The sequence below is a fragment of the Vulpes lagopus genome, chromosome 18, assembly GCF_018345385.1.
Source record: "Vulpes lagopus strain Blue_001 chromosome 18, ASM1834538v1, whole genome shotgun sequence".
In the NCBI taxonomy this organism is placed as follows: domain Eukaryota; kingdom Metazoa; phylum Chordata; class Mammalia; order Carnivora; family Canidae; genus Vulpes; species Vulpes lagopus.
The window spans coordinates 448563-473191 of record NC_054841.1 but is presented as its reverse complement, the minus strand read 5'-3'; the positions used below and the strand labels follow the sequence as shown (position 1 = coordinate 473191).

General features: G+C 64.1%; 1 protein-coding gene across 7 annotated transcripts in view; it reads left to right on the top strand.

The window, feature by feature from the left end:
• Positions 1-2046: 2046 nt before the first annotated feature.
• The window catches only part of RTEL1 (regulator of telomere elongation helicase 1), a 29220-nt gene continuing 6637 nt past the window's right edge, over positions 2047-24629 (top strand). For 2 of the 7 annotated variants that reach the window (XM_041732510.1, XM_041732506.1), the window contains exons 1-16: positions 2048-2280; positions 2852-2993; positions 3930-4125; positions 4400-4493; positions 5097-5178; positions 5383-5443; positions 8761-8836; positions 9465-9549; positions 11166-11231; positions 12016-12169; positions 19492-19675; positions 20380-20477; positions 21041-21096; positions 22550-22624; positions 22798-22879; positions 24445-24577. In XM_041732510.1, the coding sequence (XP_041588444.1) occupies positions 2892-2993; positions 3930-4125; positions 4400-4493; positions 5097-5178; positions 5383-5443; positions 8761-8836; positions 9465-9549; positions 11166-11231; positions 12016-12169; positions 19492-19675; positions 20380-20477; positions 21041-21096; positions 22550-22624; positions 22798-22879; positions 24445-24577 (1544 nt within the window). In that variant the 5' untranslated portion in view covers positions 2048-2280; positions 2852-2891. Of the gene's footprint in view, positions 2281-2366; positions 2382-2447; positions 2994-3929; positions 4126-4399; positions 4494-5096; positions 5179-5382; positions 5444-8760; positions 8837-9464; positions 9550-11165; positions 11232-12015; positions 12170-19491; positions 19676-20379; positions 20478-21040; positions 21097-22549; positions 22625-22797; positions 22880-24444; positions 24578-24629 lie in introns of those variants that run through there. The other 5 variants (XM_041732512.1, XM_041732511.1, XM_041732513.1 and 2 more) reach the window with 5 other exon arrangements.

The window sequence follows — 24629 nt, the reverse complement described above, 5'->3', positions numbered from 1 at the left end:
AGGCCTGGCTGGCTGTGGCAGGGGCGCAGCCGTCAGAGGGAGGGGACGGTGGGAGGGGAGCGCCCAGCTGGGCCCGTGGGGTGGGGTGCTGCGGCCGGCCGGGCCCATCCACCCACTGCTTACCCCTTAGACCCCCCTGCTGCCCCAACCGGGCTTTGTGCGGGCTTGGGGCAGGGTGGGCGTGGCGGGAGAGGAGGGGGTCCCCACATCAGGGTGGGGCTGGAGAGCCCGCCCCGCCGGGAGGCACCTTCCGTGGGCCCAGGCCCTGTGCTGAGAGCGCATCAGGACAGTGGGGGTCGGGCCGGGTCGGGAAGGCCTCCGAGGAGCATCCCGGAGGCCGAGTCGGTTCTGAGGCAGAAAAGAGGGTCAATGGGAGGGGTGGCGAGGCCTAGAACAAAGCCCTGGGAGCCAGCTGGAGAGAACAACCCCGGCTGACACCCCACTAGCTGTGCGGCTGGGACCCAGTTTCTGACTTCCCCGTACGCCTGTTTTTCAAGTGTAAGAGGCAACAACAATGCTGGTGACCAGATGATGGAGAAGAGGGGGGCACTTGGTCACGTGTGGGGTCACGCCTCCCCTCCTCTCTGGGCACAGGGTTCTGGTTGATACCCGCAAAGGGAGAGCCTGGCAGAGGCGGTGGGCCCCTTGCTGCAAGGGCCATCTCGTCTCCCTTTGGGCCGGGGAAGCCATATGGACGGAGTCTCATTCCCATTGTAGGGGTGAAGCCACAGAGGTCAAGAGAAGCACTTGCTCCGCAACCAAGTAGGTCCTAAGGCCAGGACTCAGACCGTGGAAAGCCTCGGGAGCCTGTGGAGAGGTGAGGCAGGCTCAGAAAGGGGACGGGCCGGGACAGACCCAAGGGTCAGGGCAGCCTGCAGGCCCGGCAGGGGTGAATACAGGCACACCTGCAGGTGACACATGGCAAGCGTGGGACGGGTTAGCGTGTCCTGTGGTCCACAGTGTACCCCACAGGGCCCACAAGAGCAGGCTCTCCGCTCAGCTTTGTTGACTTGGCCAAGATCTCTGTGCCTGCTGGGCGGGGCTGGTCACCGCCCGCCTTGGGGCGCGTTTCCTCTCCTCTTTTGCGATTAGGTTCAGGTGTGGCATCACCGGTTATCGTTTCTAGCGGGCTGGGCAGTCCACAGAGGACGTGCGACCGGACAGCTTGTGCGCTGGCTGTGGTTTGGGCCCCAGGGGCCCCGAGACTCTGGGTCCTGTCTTGCCTTCCCTGGGCCTCTGGGAGCACCAAGGCCTCTGCTCTTAGAAGACTCGGGGGTGGGGTGGGGGGGGTGGAAATGAAGAGCAGGACTCAGGGCTCTGAGCCCCGGGGCTGCTGGCTTCAGGCGGTTTGCCCCCCACCGGCCCTGGACCCGATAGGGAGAGGATTTTTTAAAAAAATCTTATTTATTTATGATAGTCACAGAGAGAGAGAGAGAGGCAGAGACACAGGCAGAGGGAGAAGCAGGCTCCATGCACCGGGAGCCCGACGTGGGATTCGATCCCGGGTCTCCAGGATCGCGCCCTGGGCCAAAGGCAGGGGAGAGGATCATCTGAGAGGCCGTTGGCAGGACAAACCTGTCCATGCCTGAGCTGGACTGGAGCGGGTGGGACGGAGCCCTCTGCCCGCGTGTGGCCAGCGGCCCCCAGGCCTCACCGGCAGGGACGTCACGGGCCCACCCGCAGCTCTGGGGGCGGCGTTGCCAGCGGCTGTGGGCTGTGGGCTGGCAGCTCCCCAGAGGTGGCTTCTTCCTGGCGCCCTTTGGAACATGCTGGGGCGTCCAAACAGCTACGCCTAAGGGGTGGGCAGGCCTGGGTCCCACCCTGACCCCCGCGCACGTGGGTGCCGGACACCGCCGGGCAGGCGGGGAAGAGCCCCGAGGCGCCCCAGGATAGGGGCGGGGCAGTCCCACGAGCCCGGGCAACGCAGGGGCGCGGCCGCGGAGGGCGCTGGAAGGCGGGCGCCGGCGGCCGGCGGGGCGGGGCGGGGCGGGGCGGGGGGAGGCCGGAAGCACACCACCCGGGGGACGCGCGGGGCCCCAGGCTCAGGGCGGGGCCGGAACCCAGCGCGCGGACCCTCCCCCGCGGGACGGTTTCCGCCCGGAGCGACGCCCTGCGGACCGGAACTGGGAGCGGAAGTGCAGAGCGTCCGGGGGCGACCGAGCGCCTTAGCCCGCGGGGTCCGGACCGGCCGACGACGGCCGCGACGCGGTGGCGGGGCCCCGGCTGACCTGGGGCAGATCCTGGGGTCCCCCGGCCGCGGAAGGCTGTCCGCGGGGACGAGTGAGTGGCAGCCGCAGAGACCCCGGCACCCGCGCCCCGAGCCGCGCGCGCCTCCAGGAACTGCAGCTCCCAGCAGGCCCCGCGCCGCCCGGCCCGCGCGGGTCTGTGCCGCGCTGCATTCTGGGGCCGGTGGTTTTCCTGCGCTCGGGGGCGGGGCCTCGGGGGCGGGGCCTCCGGGGCGGCTGCGCGAGGGGCCGGCGCGCAGTGTTGGCGGGAACTGGCTCCGGTGCACGGGCGCCCGGCCGGGAGCTGGCCCCCGAGCTCCGCGCAGCTGCGGGATTGCAGGCGCGGCGTGTGCCGCCCTGCTCGGCCCTGGCTCTTGCCCGTCCTGTGGGCCCGGCCGCCCCTCCCCGAGCTCGGGGGACCGGTTTGGGACCGGAGCGCAAGGCAGGCCCAGGGGCTGCGCCTCCCCTCCCCGGTGCCCCAGGCCAAGTGGCCTGGCGCCCCGGGAAGGCTGGCTGCAGGCTCCTGGTGCCCCCGTGTGCCGTCGGGCCTCCCGTGGAGCACAGCCTGGGGTCCCATCTGCAGTGGCTGAGACCCCATGTTCAGAGGGGTCGTGTCTCTCCCACAGCCTGGGTGTCAGCCAGCCTGTGTCCTGAGAAGGGGCCAGCATGCCCAAGATAACCCTGAACGGCGTGGCCGTGGATTTCCCATTCGAGCCCTACAAATGCCAGGAGGAGTACATGAGCAAGGTGCTGGAGTGTCTGCAGAAGGTACAGCTGCGGGTGGGTCAGCACGGGCGGAGCTTCAGCCAAGTCCTGACGCAGCATAGCTCCACTCCCCGGTCACTCGTGCTGAGCCCTGCTGGGTACCAGGCCTCCTCCCGGGTGCAGGGCTCAGTCCTAAACAGGGCTGGTGTTCTAGGAGACACGGGAGACACGAGGACAGAAAGACCGTTGTTGCTCGGAGGGAAGGTCATGAGGTCACAGGCTTGGGAGCACCTTGAGGGCCCTTCTGAGGAGGTGGCATTTGAGCCAAGGCCACGTATGGAGGAGCAGCCAGCAGTTTGAGGATCTGGGGGAAGGGTGTATTCCCACGGGGCTGGATACTCAGCGTCTCGTCCTCGCTTGGGAAGGGGTTTGAGCTCGGGGGGTGCTGGAAGGCAGAGGGGTGCAGGTCGCTGGCTGACTCTTGGCATGCTCTCGTGCATCCGGCTCGGGCCCCCGGCCTTGCAGCCCCTGGCCTTCTGCAGCCGGGCTCCTGGCTGCTGTTGTGGGCGCGGACTCCCGTGCCCAGGCACGAGGAGCACGGCGGTGCCCATTTGCCTCCGTGTCTCCCCAGCCTGCTGCTCGGGCTCCCGTCTGAGGTGTATGTGGGTCATCAGGTTCTGTTCAGCACGGACCACCTGCGGCTAAAGTCACGGAGCCATGTTCTGTGTTGAGATTTGGCACCTGATTAGTCACTTTACTATTTATACCAAGTTGAAAAATACCGTGGAGGTTTGAGTAATGCTCTGCGAATTGTTTGCTAACGAGGGCCGAATTAGCTCATAGCTTTTGGCTGGTGGCCTGAGCGGAAGCTCTGTCAAGTTATCACTGTCCCCAGGCCTTCTGCTACCTGCGGGGTGGCCTCTGCCTCCGCCTCAGGTGGGCTCTGGTCTGCAGTGCCCCTCCCCTGCTTCCCGTGACCTTGCTCCTGGCCCCATTCAGAGAGTAAATGGCATCCTGGAGAGCCCCACCGGCACGGGGAAGACGTTGTGCCTCCTCTGCAGCACGCTGGCCTGGCGGGAGCACCTCCGCGACGCCATCTCTGCCCACAAGATTGCTGAGAGGGTGCAAGGGGAGCTTTTCCTTGATCGCACCCTGTCATCCTGGGGAGATGCCGCTGCAGATGGAGACGGCGCAGGTGAGGCTCCTTTCAGCTCCTCTGGGGCCTCTGCAAAGAGGTGGCCATGGGGTAGAGCGGGCTGGTGAGGTCCCGGTGCAGCTGCTACGTCCTCTCTCGCCATAGGCCTGAGGTCATGACCCTGTGGCCAAACGAGAAGGCCACACATGTCCCCCTAGGTCATTCCTGGGACTAGGGGCGAGGGCTGAGGTAGCCAGGTGCCCCTGGGTTAACAGCACACCAGAGCTTTGTGTCATGGAGCTGTGACCTGTTCTGCTTCCTTGTCCCCGGGCAGCTTCCTACGCGGACATCCCAAAGATCATTTATGCCTCCAGGACCCACTCACAGCTCACTCAGGTCATCCGCGAGCTGCGGAACACCTCCTACCGGTAGGTTGCGTGCTCACCCTGCCTCTGAGGTATGGGGGGGTGGGGGTGGCCTTGGCAAGGTGGCTCACGGTGCACCGTGCCTGGACCCCGCTCTGAGGCTTCGCTGCACTCCAGCACACGCTGTGCACTGGGCTGCAGCCAAGGCCATGCTGTCCCTGCCGCCCACTGCTGACACGACAGCAGCTCCCAGAGTACGTGCCGCCCTGGGGTTAACACCCTGCGCTCCCGGGGGGCGCTGCCGCCAGCTGTGGGGGGGGGGGGCGGCGTGCCGGTCGTGTGAAGGGAGGGAGGCCGCCTTCGCTGCAGGGCGGGGGCCGTTCCAGGGTCTCACACCAGCCTCGTGGGGCCGGGGGCCTGGTCGGCAGGTGTCCTCCCGTGTGTCCCCTGCCCTGCCTCCTTGCTCACTCTGGGCCGTGCGGCGGAGGAAGCGCCTCCCGAGCCCAGGGCACGTTCTGGCCACGGCCGCTCCCTTGGCTTCCCAGGTGCACACGCGGGTCACGTGTTGAGGTGCTCCGCGGTGGCCCCACAGCTCACGCTTGTGCTGCTGGATGGCACCGGGGCTGGTGCTCTGGTTCCTGGGCCCACGGCTCTCCCTCCTGCCAGGCCGAGGGTGTGTGTGCTGGGCTCTCGGGAGCAGCTGTGTATCCACCCCGAGGTGAAGAAGCAGGAGAGTAACCACATGCAGGTGGGTTTCTGGGGTGCGCGCTCGGCCTCTGTGGTTCCCTTGGAGCTCTCGGCTGCGCCCCCAGGGGACGGCCCAAGGAGGAGCCGGTGGGCCAGGGCTGGCACGGTGCCGGGCAGCACCGCCGGTAGCGAGTCCCCTGGCCGGCCGGCGCCCCGCCCTGTCTTCACCATCACGCTAGCCGGGCCTGCTGCCTTTTCCTCCCAGATCCACCTGTGCCGAAAGAAGGTAGCGAGTCGTTCGTGTCATTTCTACAACAACGTAGAAGGTAAGAGGATTCGTGGAAGCCACTTTTGCTGGTTGGCGGCACCCAGCCAGGTGGGCTTAGACCATGTGCTGCTCGGGCCGCGTGGCCTGCTGGCTGTCCCATTTGGGGCTCCAGAGCGGCCAAGTCGGTGCCGCTGGATGAGGTGGTGCCGGGCACTGTGTCCCGACCGTGCACCCATTGGATTGTGTGCAGAAGAGCTCGTACGCCAGGGCAGGAAAGGCTGTCGTGTCAGAAGGGCGTCCTGGCAAGGCTGGCCTCTCGTGCCGGGGTCTGGGAGCTTGGATGTCCGGGGTCGCCAGCCCCTGCGAGGAGGGGCTCTCGGGGCCTAGAGCGTCCTACGCAGAGCAGCTGCTTCCTCCCGGGAGTCTGGGGCTGGGGCGCGCAGCATCTACGTGACCGGCCCCAGCAGGAGCCCCGGGCTTCTGGCCGGCTGCCCAGCCGACAGCGTTTCACACGTGGCCTCCGCTCGTTCGGGGCATTTGGCCTGAGGAGGGGGTCCTGGAAGCCGGGCCTGGTCCCCAGGACGCCTCTGCGGGCTTGTTTCCCGTCACTGATTCTGCTGTGTGTCCCTGGGCTGCGGTAGGGCCCCGTGTGGGTGTCGCTGCCCTGGGGTCCCCCAAGTGCTCCGCGGCTCCCAGAGGTGGCTGAGGTGACAGCACAGGGGCATGACAACAGCTGGCCCTGCTATGGCTTCACGTGTGTGACCTTAGGTGCCCACAGCCCTTGGTGTCTGCTGCTACTTTCCTTAGGCCCTGGGTGGACGGCTGGCCCTGGTCTTTGCTTTTCCCCGGGCGGGTGTCCCTCACATCTGTCCAGGAGCAATGGCAGAGGCGCTTCTCTGGGGGTGGCCTCTGTAGTTTCCTGTCTGCAGTCAGGGCTCGGTGGCTTGGGGGGGTTTCATTGGAGTGGGGTTGGGGTCCCCTGTTTCTTGCTTCAAGGTGGGGACTCAGACCCGGGCTCAGAGGTGACAGGCCCTCGGGCACGCACAGGTGATAGTGCTGGGGTTTGGCGTGCCCAGCATCCAGGGCAGTGCTTGCTCCCGGAGGCCTGAGCTAGGGGGTCCCTCACCCCCCAGGGAGAGGCATCCCTGCGCCCTGTCCCGGGAACTCACTCCTCGCCACCGCGCTTGCTGTGGTGTCTGCTCTGGCAGCACCCGGGGACCCCCGGAACAGCAGGGGAGGGTGCGTGGGAGGTTGAGCTGTAGCCTGGACGCAGGGGGCCTGGTTGGGGGTGGGGTGGGGTGGGTAGGGGCAGCTGGCAGCCCGTGTGGCCTGGGGGCCTGGGTGGCTTTTCTCCTTGGCTGGGTCTGCCTTCTACTCACAGTCCTCCCGCCTCAGTGCAGCTCTCCCATGGGCCTTGGGGTCCCCTACGGTGCTCATGGAGTCCTCTTGTGCCCCATTGTGGCCACCTCCCTCACCCACGTTCCTGGCAAAGGTGGGGTTGCAGGTGTTCTGCTTACCATGTACCAGAGCCTTCGGGCAGAACCCAGTGGGACATGCTGCAGCCACCTTTCCACAGCGGTTTGTGGTTCAGCTCTCCACTCTGCAGCCCTCGCCTGCACCGCCCCCGCCCCCCGCACTGTCCTCACGTGCACTGTCCTCACCTGCATAGCCCCTCACCTGCATGTCCTCACCTACAGAGCCCCTCACCTGTACTGTCCTCACATGCACTGTCCTCACCTACACAGCCCCTTACCTACATAGCCCCTCACCTGCTCCACCCCTCACCTACGTAGCCGCTCACCTGCAGTGCCCCTCACTCGCACCGTCCTCACCTACGTAGCCCCTCACCTGCTCCGGCCCTCACCAGCACTGTCCTCACCTGTACTGCCCCTTACCTGCACAGCCCACCAGCTGCAGTGCGCTCACCTGCAGCATCCTTTACCTTACCTGGTAGGTCCCAGAGCAGGAAGTGGCTGGGAGGTGAGCAGGGGGGTGGGGGGGGTGGGAGCCGATGGAAGTGGAAGTGACCGCCCCGGCCCCACTGTCCCCGGCCCTGTATGGTGACATGAGGGTGCCTCAGCTGTCCTGCTGGCTCCAGGCTTCATCGGCCTTCCCCTGGCCCCCAGCCTCCCAGCTTTGCCCTGGTTCTTGTCGCGTGTCCTGTTGGATGTCCACGGCACATCCTTGCTGTGCCTCAGCCTCCGCTGCCCTCCTGTCACGGGGTGTGTGGGGGCATCGCTGGCAGCCACCCAGCCCTTGGGGAGAGTGAGCAGAGCCTCCGGGAGGAGTCCAAGAGGAGGAGAGGCATGTGTGGGAGGAAGGCAAGAGGTGCTAGGGCCAGAGTCCTGCCTGCCTCTGTCTGGGGGAGCAGGCCCTGCTGACCACCTGCAGCATCCATGCGCCGGAAGCCGCCCTGGGGTCTCTTTACGCCCCCTCCTCTGAAGGTTGCTGAGCTCCGGGCTGTCCTGCTACAGAGCCTGTGGCTTGGCTGCTCTGTTGCTGTGGTGCTGCTGAGCACACAGTTCTTTCTCCTCCTCTCCCTGCTGTCCCTGGGGTGCCTTGGGGTTCGGTCACTGCTGAGGGGTGTCCTAGCCTGTATAGCAAAGGGCTGGGCCTGGGACCTGGCACAGTGGAGCTGGGGCCAGGAGCTTGTGTTCACAGGAGGCTGCCCCGGGGCTCTGGGGTGTGTGTTTGAGAAGATCCCTGGTCCTGCCAGCCTCGGCTCCTGGGTGGCTGGGTTCAGGCAGGTCCTCGGAAGGTTCCTGGGGCCCCTTCTTGAGCACCTCCCTGCCCTGGGCCACCTGGGCAGCTAGCAGGGAATGGTGCTTATCCTGGGCTGCCATCCTGGGCAGGGGCCCTGAGTGTCAGGCGTCAGATGGGTTCTGCCTCGGGGCCCCCCATCTGCCCTGCCTCAGATCCATGCTCCTGCCCTGTTGACATCGGTGGGGGGGGGGGGGGGGGGCAGGGAGCAGAGAGAGGTGACTTGCTGCCAGACTGAAGCCTGGTTGTCTGACAGATGCTTCCAGGGCACGGCCTGAGGGCCTCTGGGATGGTGGAGTTAGGCAAGGGGCTGTGCTCCCCCTCCGGTCCCTACGGGTCCCCTGCCCTGTTTACGCTCAATCTCAGGCCAGCAGCTAGCGTCTGAGGTATAGAGCAGGGCTTCCTGAGGATTACTGCAGGTTTGGAGTCCCTCCAAGGTCGCTCTGAGACTCACAGGCAGGAGTGGCCTCTCGTGAGTCCCCAGGTGGTTGGGTGCCTGGGCTGCCCTGAGGGAGAGTCCTGGGGTGGCTGCTGCCACTGCCTGGGCGTCCCTTTGGGGTCTGTGGTGACTCACGGGGCCTGAGGACATGTCTTCACTGTTGCCTGTGTCTCCAGAGAAGAGCCTGGAGCAGGAGCTGGCTACCCCCATCCTGGACATCGAGGACCTGGTCAAAAGTGGGAACAAGCACAAGTAAGAGCCCTGGCCAGGCAGCGGCGGCTGCGTCCCTTTAGGACAGGCTCTGCCGCGGTGAACGCGGGCACGCCGCTTCCTGCCCTCTGCTGCCTTGACCGAGCATAAAACTAACCGTTGTCAGGTGGGAAAAACATAAATGGTTTTGAGCGTGACGGCGTCAGCAGGGAAGCTCCCCCTGCCTCCCGGTGGGCCCTGTGCTGATGGGCAGCCCCGGCTCCCAGCAGCCTGTGGGTTGAGCATTTACGCTTCTCTCCTTGGCTGGTTCCGCTGAACATGCTGGCCTTTCTGACGTTTGCTTTAGGGTTTCGAGTGGTGCTGAGACAGGACAGCATCTGCTTTCCGATTGTCTCGTTCCTCTACCCAGGAACAGGACTGGGGTTTCTTGTTTACGTAGATTTTTAGACGGCTGATTCGCTCACGTTAACAGCTGATGGTGTGAAGCGTGGTGCGGTGAGCCCTCCCAGGGTCCGCAGGCCCGGCTCCGGTCTGAGCCCCCCACGCAGCACGAGGCTCCTTCCTCCTGCTTGCCCATCAGAGGGCACCTCGGCCGGCGGGAGTGCTCCGTGGCCTGGGCCTCCCTCCCGGCTCCGGTGCGTGGTGCTCACAGTGTCCCCTCTTTCTCCAGGCTGTGCCCCTACTACCTTTCTCGGAACCTGAAGCAGCAGGCCGACATCATCTTCATGCCTTACAACTACTTGTTGGACTCCAAGGTGAGGTCTCCGCCCACGTGGCGGGTGATTCCTGATGTCGGGGTGTCCCTGGGATCGTGAGGGGCCGTCAGAGTCTTTGTTGGTTCTGTTTCTGAGATGAGACCATCAGAGCGGCTGGGCGTGTGGGAGGACGCGGCCCGCTGCCTGGTCTGGGCCCAGTGGTGCCCGGCGGGGGCTGTGGGTCTGTCGTTCTGGGCTTTCTGGGCGTGGGCAGGCTGGTGGACTGGGGAGAGCCATGGCTGCCCCCAGGGTCAGTCCCTGGTGGCTCAGCTTTTCTCTTTCTAGTTGGGCTCCGTGAGGCAGGCCGAGTGTGCTCTTGCACGCTCTTGCCCTCCCTCAGTCGCTCTCGGGATGCACGTGTCCACCCATCTCTGCACACCCCTCTTGTTTTAACGCGGGGCTCACTCTCCACGTGTGCAGCGGCTTGTCCTCCCTGGAGTGGCCCAGGGCCCCTGTTCCTTCATCCCCTCAGCACTGCTGCAGGGGAGACCGTCAGAGGGCAGTTGTGGGCGTCGGTGGGTGGAGCGGGTGCTGCAGGGCCGGGAGGTGTCAGGAGCGCAGCCTTGGGGGCCACGGAGCCAGCAGCCGCAGGGGTGCCGTGGGGTGGGGGCGGAAGCAGGCCGTGGTGCGGAGGTCGGTGTTTGTGCAGGGCTTGTGCGTGGTCTCGAAGACCGGGCCTGCCCCAGAACAGCCGTGTCACCCCTGAAAGGGTGGTTCTTTCTGACCCTCGGGAAGTGGAGAGATGGGAGGAGCAGGGCGGTCTGACAGGAGGTCGGGGCTCCAGGCCGCTCTGCGGAGAGCAGACCAGGCCACTGGCCGCTCGCACGGTGGCGCCACCAGGGCACACCCATGTGTGTGGTTTTCAGCAAGCTTGCGTAGGTATTTCAGCAGGAAAAGGTAAGGTTGGCCCTTTTTTCCCCTAAAAATTGGTGTTGCAGTAGTTGGATACCTGTTTGGAGAAGAGTGAACCTCAGCCGTTACTTCACACGGTACAGCCTCAAACATAAAAGCCAGAAACGTGACGCTCCTCTAGGACAGAGCAGGGGAGGGCAGGCCGAGCTTTCTGAGCTCGGACGCACAGCGTCCTGGCCACAGACAAACCCATACATTGGACTTCACCTTAATATAAAGCCTTGACTCTTGAAAAGAATGGAAAATTCAGAAAATTACAGCAAGTCGTAAAGGGAGAGGGTACGCCTGGTCTGTCTGGGTCTCGAAGGGCTGTGCTGCTTCCAGGACAGCGGGAAAGGCCGTGCACGCCTGCTGGCGCCGAGCGGGCCAGAGGTCGGGCCGGGAGGGAGTGGGTCTCCTGGCCCGGCTCAGTGCTCGCGTCGACATCCCGCTGCGTACTGAGAACAGGCACTTTGTTTTATGAAAATTGAACATCGCGTGCAGTCGAAGCCCAGAAGTACTAGTGCTGGCCCCCAGCCCGCTTGCCTCGCCCCTGCTTTGGGCGTCCTCCACCCCGTGGCTGTGTGGCAGGCATGGTGTGGGTCGGGCCCTGACGTCCGGCTGCGTGGTGGCGGGTAGAGCCAGGTGGCCGTGGCGCGAGGGCCTTCCCCTGCCTGCCTCGTGCCTCTTGGCTCCAGCCCTGCTTCCTTCCGCTCTTGCTGCAGAGTCGCCGGGCACACAGCATCGACCTGAAGGGGACGGTCGTGATTTTCGACGAAGCTCACAATGTGGTGAGTGTCCAGGTGGTCTCTCCGCCACACCTGCCCTCCCCCACTTCCCTGCAGGGAGCACGCAGACCTTTCTGCCCCAGCCCTGGGTAAGACACGCTGGCCGGCCCGTGGCCCTGTCCACGCAAAACCCCCACAGGCCTTCTTGGTGGCCGCCTGGCCTGCTGCTTGCCCCTTGACACCACCGCCTTGGTTCAAAGAGGCCACCTCCCGGCCCCTCGCTGTCCCCTCTAGCCTGCTCCACCCACTCCTGGGGCGTCTGCTCAGGGCCCTGTTTTTCCAGGAATGGCTGGCCTTGACCAGGGCACGGAAGGAAGGCCACTTGGGTGCTCCGGAGCCTAGTGTCCTAGGTCAGCAGCGGCCACCCTCAAGCTCCCACTTGGTTCCAGGCGCTCGTCCTGGAGGACCATAGGCCCAGTAGGCCGGGTCTGGCTTTTGAGAAAAGCCGGAAATCTACATATACTTCTTTAAGTTTTTTTTTTTTTTTATTTTGAAGTAACTTCTACGCCCAACTTGGGGCTTGAGGTCGAGAGTTGCACGCTCTTAGACGGAGCCAGCCAGGCGCCCCAGAAATCTATATTCTAATGGGAAATTTTCCCATAACGAAATTTCAAACGTTGGCGTGGTCGTATGGCTGTTGGACCAGTTTGTGACGTGGCCTTAGAGACCGGGGTGGGGCTTGGGGGCCCTCTGCTTCCTGTAGCCCCGCACCCCTGCCCCACCCACCCTCCTGGATCCCCAAGTCCCCGCCCGCACCGGCCGTAACATGGTGTGCTTGGGCCCTCAGGAGAAGATGTGCGAGGAGACGGCATCCTTCGACCTGACCCCGCATGACGTGGCGTCTGGGCTGGACGTCCTAGACCAGGTTTTGGAGGAGCAGACCAAGGCGGCACAGCAGGACGAGCTCCGCTCGGAGTTCAGTGCTGACTCTGTCAACTCAGGTGAGCTCACAGGTGGGAAATGAAAGAGCGGCTGCGAGGTGGTCTCGGGTCCGGAGGCCAGAGCCTTCCCAGGCCCTCCTTTCAGTCCAGTCCTCGTCCGGGCACAGTGCAAACTTCTGTAAGAGGTTTCTAAGGACCTCACAGGCCAGGAAGTAGGTACCACCCAACCATTCCAGCATTTTCTAAGGACCTCTCTGTACTTTCCCAGCCAGTATAGACTTTCCTGCACTGGATAAAATTGAAAACCAGGGCTACCTGGGTGGGGTGGGGGGTCTGCTTGTCCCTCTCCCTGTGCCCCCCACCCACACCCCCTGGCTCATGCTCTCTTTCTCTCCCTCTTTGTCTCTCAAATAAATAAAAATCTTTAAAAGAAAAGAAAACCAAACGTACTAACCGTGAAGTGTGCTGCTTTTGAGTGGCCTGTGAGCATTATTCGGGTATGACCTCCTCTTCTCACAGGTTCCCCTCTGGTGTCTTCCCTAACGTGAAGGTGAGTGGGGTGTGCGTGGACGTCTTTGATGGACACGGTTTGCCCAGGTGTCCTCCACAGTCCGTGAGGGGCCGATGGGGACCCTGGATGGGTTTGAGCAGACCGCTCTGCAGTAGGCGTCTCTGCTACTTAGTTGCCGGAGGTCATGGGTTTGGGCGTTGCGCTGTGGGCGTCTCCAGACGCTTGCTGTGCCCTGTGCTTGGGCGTGGGCCCCGGCGTGAGCAGCTGGAGCTTCCTCCTTCCCTGCGTGACCCCCCCGCCCCCCCCCCCCCCACGGACGGACCGCAGGGGGGCAGAGGCTCCGTCCGCACCCTTCTTGCCCTTCCGGCCTGGGTCTTTTCTAGGACTCGTCTGACTTGCTCGGTGCCTGTGCTGGTGGGGGGCTTGTAAGCGGCATTTGTCTGGTCAGCACAGTTCTTAAAAGTTTGGGTTTTAAGACCCTTTATGTTCTTCTTTTTTTTTTTTTTTTTAAGAGTTTATTTATTTGGGAGGGAGGGAGAGAGAGAGAATGAGCTGGGGAGAGACAGGGAGACGCAGACTCCCCGCTGAGCAGGGAGCCTGATGCGAGACTCAATCCCAGGACCCTGGGATCACGACCTGAGCCGCAGGCAGATGTGCACGCACTGATGCACCCAGGCACCCCTACCCTTTATGTTCTTAAAGCTCACTGAACTGGCTTCCTGTGAATTATGTCTCCTGGTAACTTCTGTATCGGAAACAACTAAAGAAGTTACAAAGATTTGTTTATTCACTTGTCACAAGCCATCGCGTGTTAGGTGAGGTTCCTGGGGCTGCTGTCACTCAGCGCCGGAGCCGGGAAGCTTGGAACAACAGAGCAGTCCCCCTACGGCGCTGGTGGGCAGGACTGAGGTCCACACGTCGGCTCCACCCCAGGCCCGGCTCCCCGCTCCCAGGCTCCTGCGGGCACGCTGCTCCGTCTGCACCTGCCTGACTCCCTGTGCGTCTGTGTCCAAATTTCCTCTCTTGTAAGGACACCAGTTACTGCAGTAGGGCCTACCCCATCCGTGGCGATCCCGTCCTAACTTAGTCATGTCTGTAGAGACCGTATCTCCAAGGTCATGGTCACAGGAACCAGAACCCGAATAGGTCCTTTTATTTATTTTATTATTTATTTATTTATTTTGAAAGATTTTATTTATTCCTGAGAGACACAGAGAGCGAGGCAGAGACACGGGCAGAGGGAGAAGCAGGCTCCTCGCAGGGAGCCCCGTGTGGGACTCGATCCCGGGACCCCAGGATCACGCCTTGGGCCGAAGGCAGACCCTCAACCACCGAGCCCCCCGGGTGCCCCCGTCTAACAGTTTAAAAGCACGCGTAGTAATCTGGCTCCGTCGGAGGTGGTCGGGCCTCACAGCTTTCTGCTCTCGGTCTAACGTACCGCTCGGCGCGTGTCGTACACCTTTGCTGGGGCCGCTCTGAGAGTCGCCGCGGACTTGGTAGCTTGAAGCTACTCGGGTTTGTCATCTCGAGGTCTCGCTGCGGTGGACGAGCCGCACTCCCCTTCCGGACGCGCTGCCGGCTGTGGCTCCTGGGCCGCCGCTGGGGCCTCCGCCTCCTCTGCCTTGGCCTCCTGCCTCCGCTCCGGTACGGGCTGCTGGTACCCAGGCTCCTCGCCCCGTCCCACGGCCTCTCCGTAGTCCCGTCTGCAGAGCTCCTTGGGCCGAGGATAGTGATGTGGTCGCCGCGTCCGGGGATCAGGATGCGGACGTGTTTGGGGGCTGTCGGCAGCCCCCGCCCTGTAGCCCCCCGGGGAACTGCAGCGTGTTCCTGAGAGCACCGGAGGGAAGAGGCGAACCGGGTATGGTTTCCAGTGGTCGTACCGTGGGGGCCGCTCTGGCCTCGCTCCGCCCTGAACTGACGCAGGCCCCGGCCTCGAGCTTGCCCGTCGCCCGTGGGGCCCTGCCTGTGCCGCTGTCCCCCTGGGGCAGGGTCTCCGAGTGGGAGCCGCTTGGGTAAATCGCCGAGTGCCTGTGCGGTCATCCCGGAGCGGGTCATCCGGATGCGCCGTCGGACGCTTTTAACCCCGTATCTTGAAAAACTCCTTTTAAAAGCCATATGTTCTTTTAGGAGTTTTCTTTTCTCGGAAGCCCAGTCATTGTGTAGAATGTTTCAGAGTTGACGTTTCCGGGCCGATGTCCAGCCTATGGCGCGCTCTTTGACCATGTGGTCTCCGGTGTGCCTTGAGTCTGGGGCGATCCAGGCCGCGGGCACAGCGCCGGCTCCAGGCTGCGGTGACCCTCGCGGGGCCGCATGCGCGATCTCCGCCCCCGGCGGCAGAACTTGACCATTCCAAGTCCTTTTTCTACTCTTCCCCGACCTCTAACAGCGGTCCTCCTTCCCCTCCCGCTGCTCTGGCTTTTCTCTTCCCCCTAATTTGACCTTCGTTTGTAAAATAAGTTTTCATTTTTCTCCTAATTCTGGTTTTTTTTTTTTTTTAAAGATTTTATTTATTTATTCATGAGAGACAGAGACACAGGCAGAGGCAAAAGCAGGCTCGATGCACCGGGAGCCCGATGTGGGATTCGATCCCGGGTCTCCAGGATCGCGCCCTGGGTCAAAGGCAGGCGCCAAACCGCTGCGCCACCCAGGGATCCCTCCTAATTCTGTTTGAGTTGTCAATTCATTTCTGAGTTTTTGAAAATCTCATTTATATTGTTTCACGTCTTGTATCTTATTCTGAAATTTTTTAAAAATAACTTTTATTTTAAAACTATGATCTGGATGGCTCAGTCGGTGAGGCATCCAGCTCTTGATTCCTGCTCCAGTCGTGACCTACTGGTTGTGGGATGGAGCCCACAGTGAGCTCTTGTGCATGAGCATGTGCGTCTGGCTTTTTCTCTGAGATACGTAAATAAATAAATAAATAAATATTTTAAAAATAAGTAGAATAAAATAATTTCCAGCTTACAGCTAACTTGGAGGTGTGACTTGTCCACCCAGACTCTCACTTGGTAGTCTCCTTTCTCCACCGACAGATAATCTCTTTCTCTGTAGCCTTCCTTTGTTTTTCCTTTTTTTAATATTTATTTATTTATTCATTCATTCATTCATTCATTCATTCATTCAGAGAGAGAGAGAGAGAGAGAGAGGCAGAGACACGGGCAGAGGGAGAAGCAGGCTCCATGCAGGGAGCCCGACGTGGGACTCGATCCCGGATCTCCAGGATCACACCCCGGGCTGCAGGTGGTGCTAAACCTCTGCGCCACCAGGGCTGCCCTGCACCCTTCCTTTGACTGTGTCCTGCGTGTGTGTCCCAAGAGCAAGGACGTGCTGTGTGGCCACAGTGCCCTGGTCTGATGGGAAGCCCCTGCGTGACTGGCCGGGCACCTTAAGAGTGTCTCTGGCTGTCCTCATATAGCCGGAGGCACCCGCAGAGGATGTGCTCTGGGAGCCCCCCCGTCACCGTGTCTCTGCGGCCTCGGAGCTGTGACCTGGACAGGGTCTCAGGTGTCCTCTTCCTCGGACTAGACGCTTTTGAGGATGAAGCTTAGTTACTGTGCTGAGTGTCCTGCACTGTGGGCGTGTGTGAGGTGTTGTACAATTATGCTCAGGTTGGGAACCTTTGGCAGGTGTCCCCGGAGGCGCAGCCCGTCTGCCGCATGGTTGGGGGTGGCGACTTGGATTATTCCCTTAGGTGACAACTGCCACCATTGTCCCCTGTGAGGTTACTGTTCCTCCATCAGTAAGTCCTAAGCAATCTGTGGCATCCGTGGGCGACCCCCTCCCCCCGGAATTAAGGACTGCTGTGATGTTTATGAAGTGCTGAGTCTCACCCCCCACACCCCTCGCGTCTGGGCCTGTGGGAGCGGCTAGCTCTCCCGCGCAGCACGGGGTGCCCTGCACACCCTGCCGTCCCGTCCAGCGCCGCGCTCGCTCCCCCATGGTGGCGATTCCGTGCTTCCCCTGCTGGGAGAACCGTGGTCCCCGCTTTCCTCGGCGTCTCTCGTGCTCCGTCCACCCTGGGACATGCAGGCAGCTGTGTGACAGCAGCTCCCCGGCCGTGACAAGGCAAGCTGCTCCCCAGAGTGCATGCGTCCGAGTGCTGGTCGGGAGACCAGGCTCATGAGTCCCCGTTGCCCCCCCACCCCGTGGCTGCGCTGTCCTTTTAGGGTCATTTCTTTTTTTTTTTTTTTTAAAGATTCTATTTATTTATTCATGATAGTCACAGAGAGAGAGAGAGAGAGGCAGAGACACAGGCAGAGGGAGAAGCACGCTCCATGCACAGGGAGCCCAACGTGGGATTCGATCCCGGGTCTCCAGGATCGCGCCCCGGGCCAAAGGCAGGCGCCAAACCGCTGCCCCACCCAGGGATCCCAAGGGTCATTTCTTATTTGGTGTTTGTCCTCATTGATTCTGTTGCTTCGGTTTCTTGGGCGCTGGAAACCTCCGTGTGGTTCTGGAGGCCGCGAAGTGTCTTCCTGGTTTCCGGCTTATTCTTGCTTGGCTGCGTTTGTCCCACGCAGGAGCAGACACACGCATATCTTGTTCACTCTTGTTTCTGCGCTGCACAGGGCCTGCTGCCCGGAGAGCGCCCCCCAGGGCCGCCTGCCTCCCTCCAGGCGACGGCCCGCGTCCGGGTCCGCTGCCGCAGCACTTGGCTGGCCGCAGCACTTGGCTGGCGATGCGGCAGCTCGGCCGGGGCCTAGGGGCCCGCCCCGTCGGCTGGTCCCGGCTGCGCCTCGGGGTCGGCTCCGGAGTCCGGCTCCGGAGTCCGGGCCGCCGGGGGTGGGGGGCGGGGGGCGGGCTGCCAGAGCCTGGGCCCCGCGTGGCGCCTGCCGACGGGAGCAGCCGGGCTCTTGGACGCGCCAGGCCCTAGAGCGACACGGCCCCGGATGCTTTCGACTTGCTCCTCTCCGAAGCGGCGTGAGCACTGCTTTCACGCATCTTGTGTTGCAAATGGCCATCCCGGCGGGCGCACAGTGGCTGCCGGTGCTTGGTTTTCCAGTGACGTCCTTGTTCCGCGCCAGGAAAGCCCACACCAGGCACGTCCCCTCGGCCTGCTCTGGTCCGTGAGCTCTTGCTAAAGGCCACAGTTGGAGGGTCGCCAGGGCCTTTGGTGGCATGTGCCTTCGTTGGGAGGCAACCGTTTCCTCGTGGGTTCCCCGGGCTCTGGGATTTGGGAGAAGCACGCGTCCAGCATGGTTCTTGTCGCGCCCTACGCTCCCCGTGTGTGGCTGAGGACTGTCGCTGTCGGCGTGGGCCCTGCACGGGGGCTGTTTGCGTCGGGTTCTTCCCCGGTCACGGTTCACCTCCTTCCCACCCCGTCCCCCGGAAGGGGCTGCTCAGCATGGCCCCAGCGGCTTGCACTCGGCACCCCCTGCCTGGGGCTCGCTCACCCCGGTGTCGCTCTCCAGCCTGTGGCCTCAGGAGTGATGCCGTGGGGACGCCTGGCCGGCTCGGTCAGCAGAGCGTGTGACGCGTGCTCTCTGGGGTGACCCCCGGGTGGGGGTGGAGGTGACGAATAAATTCGGAAAAACCTTTAAGGAAGGAACAAGTGCTGCTGGCTGAGAAGCACAAAGGAAAGAGAGACGCCCGACGTCATCACGGCCCAACTGTTGGGCTTCGGAGATGCCGCCAGGACAGCGGAAGGACCGGCCAGAGGACGGCAGGGCTTTTTTGTGGATCACGTATCTGATAAGGAATTTTTATCCAAAACACACAGGAAACTCTTACGACTCAAAGAAAAGACAGTCCCGTTAAAAATGGACAAAAAATAGGAACAGACGCTTCAGAGTAGACGCGAGGGGTCAGCGTGCACGTGGAGGCGCAGGTCTCAGCGCCAAGCGACGCCCTGCAGGCCCGGCGGCACGGCTGCTGCCAGGCTGATGGGCAGTGACCAGTGTCGGCAAGGGTGTGGCCACCGTCCCTTAGCTGCTGCAGGCGGCAGGCGGGTCCCAGGAAGGAGAGACCTGCCGCGACCATGCACCCTGCTTCGCTCCAGCCACTGACCTGGTGGCGCCGCAGACGGGTGGCTTCAGTCACCGCACTTCGTCTCCGGAGGCGTCTCCGGGTGGCAGGTTCTCGCCGTGGCGACGGGAACACCGTTGCGCTCGGTGCCGAGACCCGGTGGTCACCGGGGCATTGACAGAGGATCGTGTGCCCCCTGTGCCACTCGGTTTATTGAGGGGGTGACCTCGTGGAGGTGCTCTCACCTCGGCTGTTACTCGGTGACACCGTTCTCACAGGAAAAGCCGGATAGATGCTTGACATTTTGCCTGTTTTTGGATTTGGGAGTTTGAATTTATCCCTGACTTGTGTGATTGGTCCCTTGTCCCCTGAGGAGGAGAGCGTTGAGTGTCGCCGGTGGTACTTGTGTCTAAACGCAGATGACAGCCTTGGTCCTGTTGCTGAGCTCGGGCCCCTCTGCAAATGTTCCAAGGCCCTGCCAGGCTGACGGGGAGTCGTGACGTTGCTCACTTGCTTGCGTGTCCTGCCCCAGACCCGCCATCAGCCGCGTTTCCCAGGAGCCCTGGTTCCTTGTCGCGGGAGATGGTCTCTCAGGGCCCACAGGGCAGGGGGGGAGCCCCTTGTAGCCGGGTCGGTCATCCTGGGTCTCCGGTGAGCAGGGCTGGGGAGCGCGCCCACGTGCGTGAGCGTGCCACCGCGTGTCCCTCACGCTGAGACAGCCCCTGAGCTCACCCTGCCGCCTCCAGTCCACAGTCGGGCTGTGGGGATGTCAGAGCCTCTTGTCCGTGGCTATCTCTGTGCCTCGCCTACTTGGGGACACAGGCGGGAATCCAGCCAGAGTCCTGGCTCTTGGGGACGCGGTTGGCAGAAGTGGGACGTGACCACGCATTTGCTGCTTTCCCAGGGCTGCACATGGAGCTGGAAGACCTCGCAAAGCTCAAGAGTGAGTGCTGGCCTCCCCCAGTGCCCGTGGCTGGGCGGGCCGCCCCTCATGACCCCCTCCCCACAGTGATCCTGCTGCGCCTGGAGGCGGCCATCGATGCTGTCGAGCTGCCTGGGGACCACAGCGGCGTCACCAAGCCAGGGAGGTAAGGGGCAGGGCGTGCGCGGCGCTCCCTACGGTGGGCCCCCTGCCCCCGGCCCCACCCGCACACCTGTGAGGTCTGATTTGGTTTCAGTGGCCCATGAGAGGCTTTGTACTAGGGTGTCGGGGCCTAGGGCCAGTGCATGTGCAGGCAGGGCCCCTGCCCCCGCCGCCCCGTCTGGGCCGGCCCTTTACAGTGAGACGCCTCTTCCCCCAGCTGCCCCTTCTGGCCTCGGGAGCCCCGGTGGCTCTGACCAGGGCGCGGGGCTGCGGTCTCAGCAGCCTGGGGCAGCTGGGGTTCTTTCCCAAAGGTCATGGTCTGGGGCTGGTTGTGGCCCTCCTCCGGGTGCAGCTGGCAGCCGTGCTGGGATCCAGGCTCGGGTTCTAGGGGGTCTGGGAGTTCTATAATGTGCTGGAGCTCCGCTGCCTGCCTCCTCCCCGAGCCCGGCTGCTGTGCTCGGAGCCTTGCAGGGCTCCACTTGCTTCCCAGAGGAGCCAGGCTGCTTGGCCCGCCCCACCCACCCCTCCACGGCCCAGACGGCAGGCTTCACTGCCTCCCACGCTGCCCGTGGGGGCCTGGCCTTCTCAGTGCTCATGTCTCTCTCACCTCTGGGTTCGGCCAGCTCTGGAGCCCTTGGCGCTCATGTCCCACTGCGGGGAATATAAGGCCGCTGGCTGGCGCCCCGCATGAGGCTCATTCTCCCACAGCTACATCTTCGAGCTGTTCGCGGAGGCCCAGATAACGTTTCAGACCAAAGGCTGCATCCTCGACTCCCTGGACCAGATCATCCAGCACCTGGCAGGACGTGAGTCCCCAGCCTGCCCTGCAGCCTGCGGGGCGCTAGGCCTTGACTCAGGGCCAGAGCCTCCTGCACCCCGAGAGGAGCGTCCCCCCCAGAACTCCCTCTCTGGCGGTGACATTGGGGCATCAGCGCTGTTGGACGGGCGTCTGTTTTGTAAAGCACAGCCCAGCTTTCCGTTTGTTGGTCGGGCCTTTAAAGGAAGAGTGCTGAGGGACCTGGTGGGTCAGTGAGCCTTGGTGCTGAGCCCCCACATCCTGTTTGCACCCCGAGGTGGCCCTGCGGGCCCACTTCTACTGGGTGGGTCTCGTTCTCTTGGGTGACTGCTGTTCCTGGGCTCCCGGGCCCTGGGGGTGGGCAGGCAGGCCCAGCCGTACCGGAGCACAGGGCCTCTTTTCTCCTCCCGCTGACTCCGGAGGTGTTCTGGGGGCAGCGTGGGAGCTGCTCCCCGGGGGCACGCCCCACAGCAACGCTGGGTTGAGGCTGAGCTTGCTCGTGGCTCCCCGGGGGTGGGGGGTCGGAGCCTCCCCTGGTGGGGTGTGGACGGCCAGCGTCTGCTGCTCCCACAGGCACGGGGCTGTTCAGCAACACAGCAGGCTTGCAGAAGCTGTCGGACATCATCCAGGTAGGGGCGGGCCTGCGGCGAAGGTGCGGCGTCTCCCTTCCCGAGGGCCGTGGAGGGGGGCCTGGAGCTTCTGCTGGCTTCAGACTTGGGGCCACACCAAGGTGCTTCGAGCCAGTGGCCCCTGGAGTGCACTTCCTCTTCCCCGAGGCACCCTGCCCGGCCCGGGGGTGGGGGCAGAGGCGGGGGCGTGTCCTCCAGTGTGAGGTGTGGGCAGGCATCATCCCAGCACTTCTGCCAGGGGACAGCAGGCGCCCAGACTGCCACCGCGCTGCAGCCACGGCCCCCACCGGACCCTGCGTTTGTGCTCCCCGTTCCCAGAGCCTGTTCTCGGCCCCTGCAGAGGAGCGGGCCCTGTGCTCTGCTGCCCCCTCCTGCCATGCCCTGCTCCAGGCCAGCCCTGCGGCCTCGGCCCTCACCCCCATCCCGGGCAGTGCCCCCTCCTCCCCAGAGGGTCTGTCCATGGCACAGGATTCTCCCCCGCAGCCTCACTGAGCCCAAGCACCCGTCACTCCGAGGGTTTGGGGTTTCCTGTGGCAGCTGCCCTAAGAGGGCCTAGCAGACGACTCCGTGTCCCCGCCTGCCCGGTGCTGCCTGCAGGCCTGCTGCTCGCTCTGCTGTGTCCGTTCCAGCTGGATAGAGTGGGACTGGGCGGCGGCTCAGCCCTCATCCCACAGCTGGCTCCCGTGGGCAGGGGGGCGCTCTGGGCCAGCCCTGGGACCTCAGCGGGGCAGCCTGTGGTGAATAGCCAAAGGGCTGCCTGGGGGCCCCCCGCCAGCGGGAGAGCCTTGCACCTCCCCAAATCCAGATCCCCGCGAGGTCGTGTGAGCAGGGGTTCTGCTGCTGACCCAGCCCGGGGACCCCAGGAGACGGGCCTTGGAGGGACGGGGGGCACCGAGGGGGCATGAGACGGGCTCAGCCACTGGGCTGGCCCCTGATCCCCGGGCACCGCAGGCCCAGGCACCAGGCAGCACGGGCGCCCCCTCTTCACTCGTTGATACGTCTGCTTCGGTGCCGTCTCCTCCTCGGCCCTAACCGCCCGTCACCTGGCTTTGCTGGCTCCGGAGTCGGGCAGTCTGGTGTCTGGCGTCTCTGCCTTCGTGCTCCGTCCACGATTTACCCACTTGCTGCTTCTCCTCGGCTGGTCGCCTTGGCTAGAGTGTAGTTCCCTGTGCTTGGATCAGGGATGATTTTTGTCCTTTTACTTGGGGGCTGAACCAGGTCCTTCCTGGGTCCCCGCCTGCCGCGGGCTTGCCCCTGGGGGGAGCGTGTGGACCAGGAGGGGCCTGCAGGATGGCGGCAGGGGGGACTGGCGGGAGGCCAGGCGGCGTGCGCCCCCACCCTCAGCATGGAGGTCCCACCCGGGATGCCGACCGCTCAGCGCTGGGCAAGGGGATGGGCATGTGTCCTGGGGGGGCTGCGTCCTGCTCACCATGTCTTCACATCTGCTCTCCAGATCGTGTTCAGTGCAGACCCTGCCGAGGGCACACCCGGCTCCTTGGGGGGGCCTGGGGCCTGTCAGTCCTACAAGGTGGGGCTCTGGGTGGGGGCCTCCCGTCCTACAAGGTGGGGGTGTGGGTGGGGGCCTCCCATCCTACGAGGTCGGGGTGTGGGTGTGGGCCTCCCGTCCTACGAAGTGGGGGCTCTCTCCAGGGCGAGGGACTCCTGGGCTGGGTCTGGACACTGTCCATTCTGTCCATGCAGGTTCACATCCACTCTGATGCTGGTCACCAGAGGAAGGGTCCCCGGTCAGATGCCTGGAGCAGCACGGCTGCCAGAAAGCCAGGCATGCGGGGGGCCGGGGGGCCGGGGGGCCGGGGGCCGGGGCCTGGAACACAGCCCTGCTCGCCCCCGCACGGCACCGCGTCCAGTGGTGGGTTTCTGAGCGTGGCCTGCTCGGGGAACCTCACAGCTCACCCCCCACGTGGCCGTTGGAGACAGACCTCCGAGCACCTGCTGGGCGTCCCCTGAGCCCGGGTACAGCCCGGCCCCTCACGCCTCCGGGAACCGATCCATGAGGGGTCAGCCCACAGGAAGGCTGGGGCGCGTGCTCGTCGGTGCAGGGGTGCTGCTTTCCCGCCATCCCACCGGGTGGATGGGGGCGGGGCAGGCTCCGGCGAGGCCACTGTCCGGGCCCACCCGGTTCCTCAGGTGCTGGCTCTGTTGCCCCGAACTCCCCTGTGGGGTCAGGCCTAGTTCTTCATCCCTGGGCTCACCTGCTTCCCTGTGTCCTAGAGCTGAGGCTGCTCGTGACACGAGGACGGGTCTGTGCTGGGCCCCCTGTGGCTTTTGGTGTGAAGCTGGCCTGCCCTGGCCGAGGTGTGTGTCCGTGGCGTCCAGCCCCGGCGAGTGTCCTGGCCACCGCACGCAGGGTTGAGCACCCCTTGCAGCCTGGCCTTTAGAGTGGGGTTTGTAGGACACCCCCGGGGCGCTGGGTCTGAGGTCAGGGGGCCACTCCTCAGCCGGCCCCGTGGCCTGCCCCCGCCTCCTGTGTTCCGGGCCCGGCCCTTCCACAGCTGCTGGCGGCAGGTCACTTGGGACCACACGCTTCCCCAGGAAAAGCAGGGCCGGGAACGGGGCAAGGGCAGGTCACCTGGCCTGTCAGCAGGAAGCAGCTTCCGGGGGAGGCGGGGAGACCCACGCACCCCTCCGTGGTGTTTGTGAGGTTGCGGAAAGCAATTTGCGCCAGCGCCCGAGACCTTGCCCCACTGCGGTGCTGTCCCCGTGGGACACGGACACAGCCGGGGCGCCGGGACGCGGCGTCCCGAGTTCGCATGCCCACGAGCGTGAGTTCTCAGAAATCGCCGCTGCCGGGGTTGGGCGTTTGTAGGAAGTTGGTTCATGGCTGAGCTTACCGAGAAGCTAGGATGTGCGTGAGCGACGGGAGGGCCGGCCCTGGCCCCGGGCCTCCGCACGGAGGGGGGCAGCTCCCGGCCCCCGCGCCCCCGCCTGTCACAGGGCCGATCCCGACCCGTGGGTGGAAAAGGCTTCTCTGGCCCCAGAAAGTGGTTTGTTCTTTACGGGAAACACGTCTGGCCCGTGACTCCGTGCTGTGGGAGCGTCCTCAGCAGGAGGCCCCCCCAGCCTCGTTGCCTGTGACGCCGCCGCCGGTCCTGCCTGCCAGGGCGCGTGGGCTCCTGCTGGGTGGTTTGCGAGCGGGGGCCAGGGCCTGTGACGCAGCTGTGGTGCCCCAGGCACGTGTCCGCCTCGGCCCAAGTCTGGGTTGGGGTCGGCGGTGCTCTCCGCCCCGGCCCCCCCACTCTGGGTCCCCCTGTGCTCCCAGCACGCCCAAGGGAGGGAGGGAGCAGGGCCCCCCAGACCCCGAGCCCCGGCCTCCCCCTCCTCCCCTAGGGAAGGTGCTGAGCTACTGGTGCTTCAGCCCCGGCCACAGCATGCGGCAGCTGGTGCAGCAGGGCGTCCGCACCGTCATCCTCACCAGCGGCACGCTGGCCCCCGTGTCCTCCTTTGCCCTGGAGATGCAGATGTAAGGGCGGCCCCGGGCGGCTGCGGGTACGGGGCCCAGGCCAGCCCTGGCT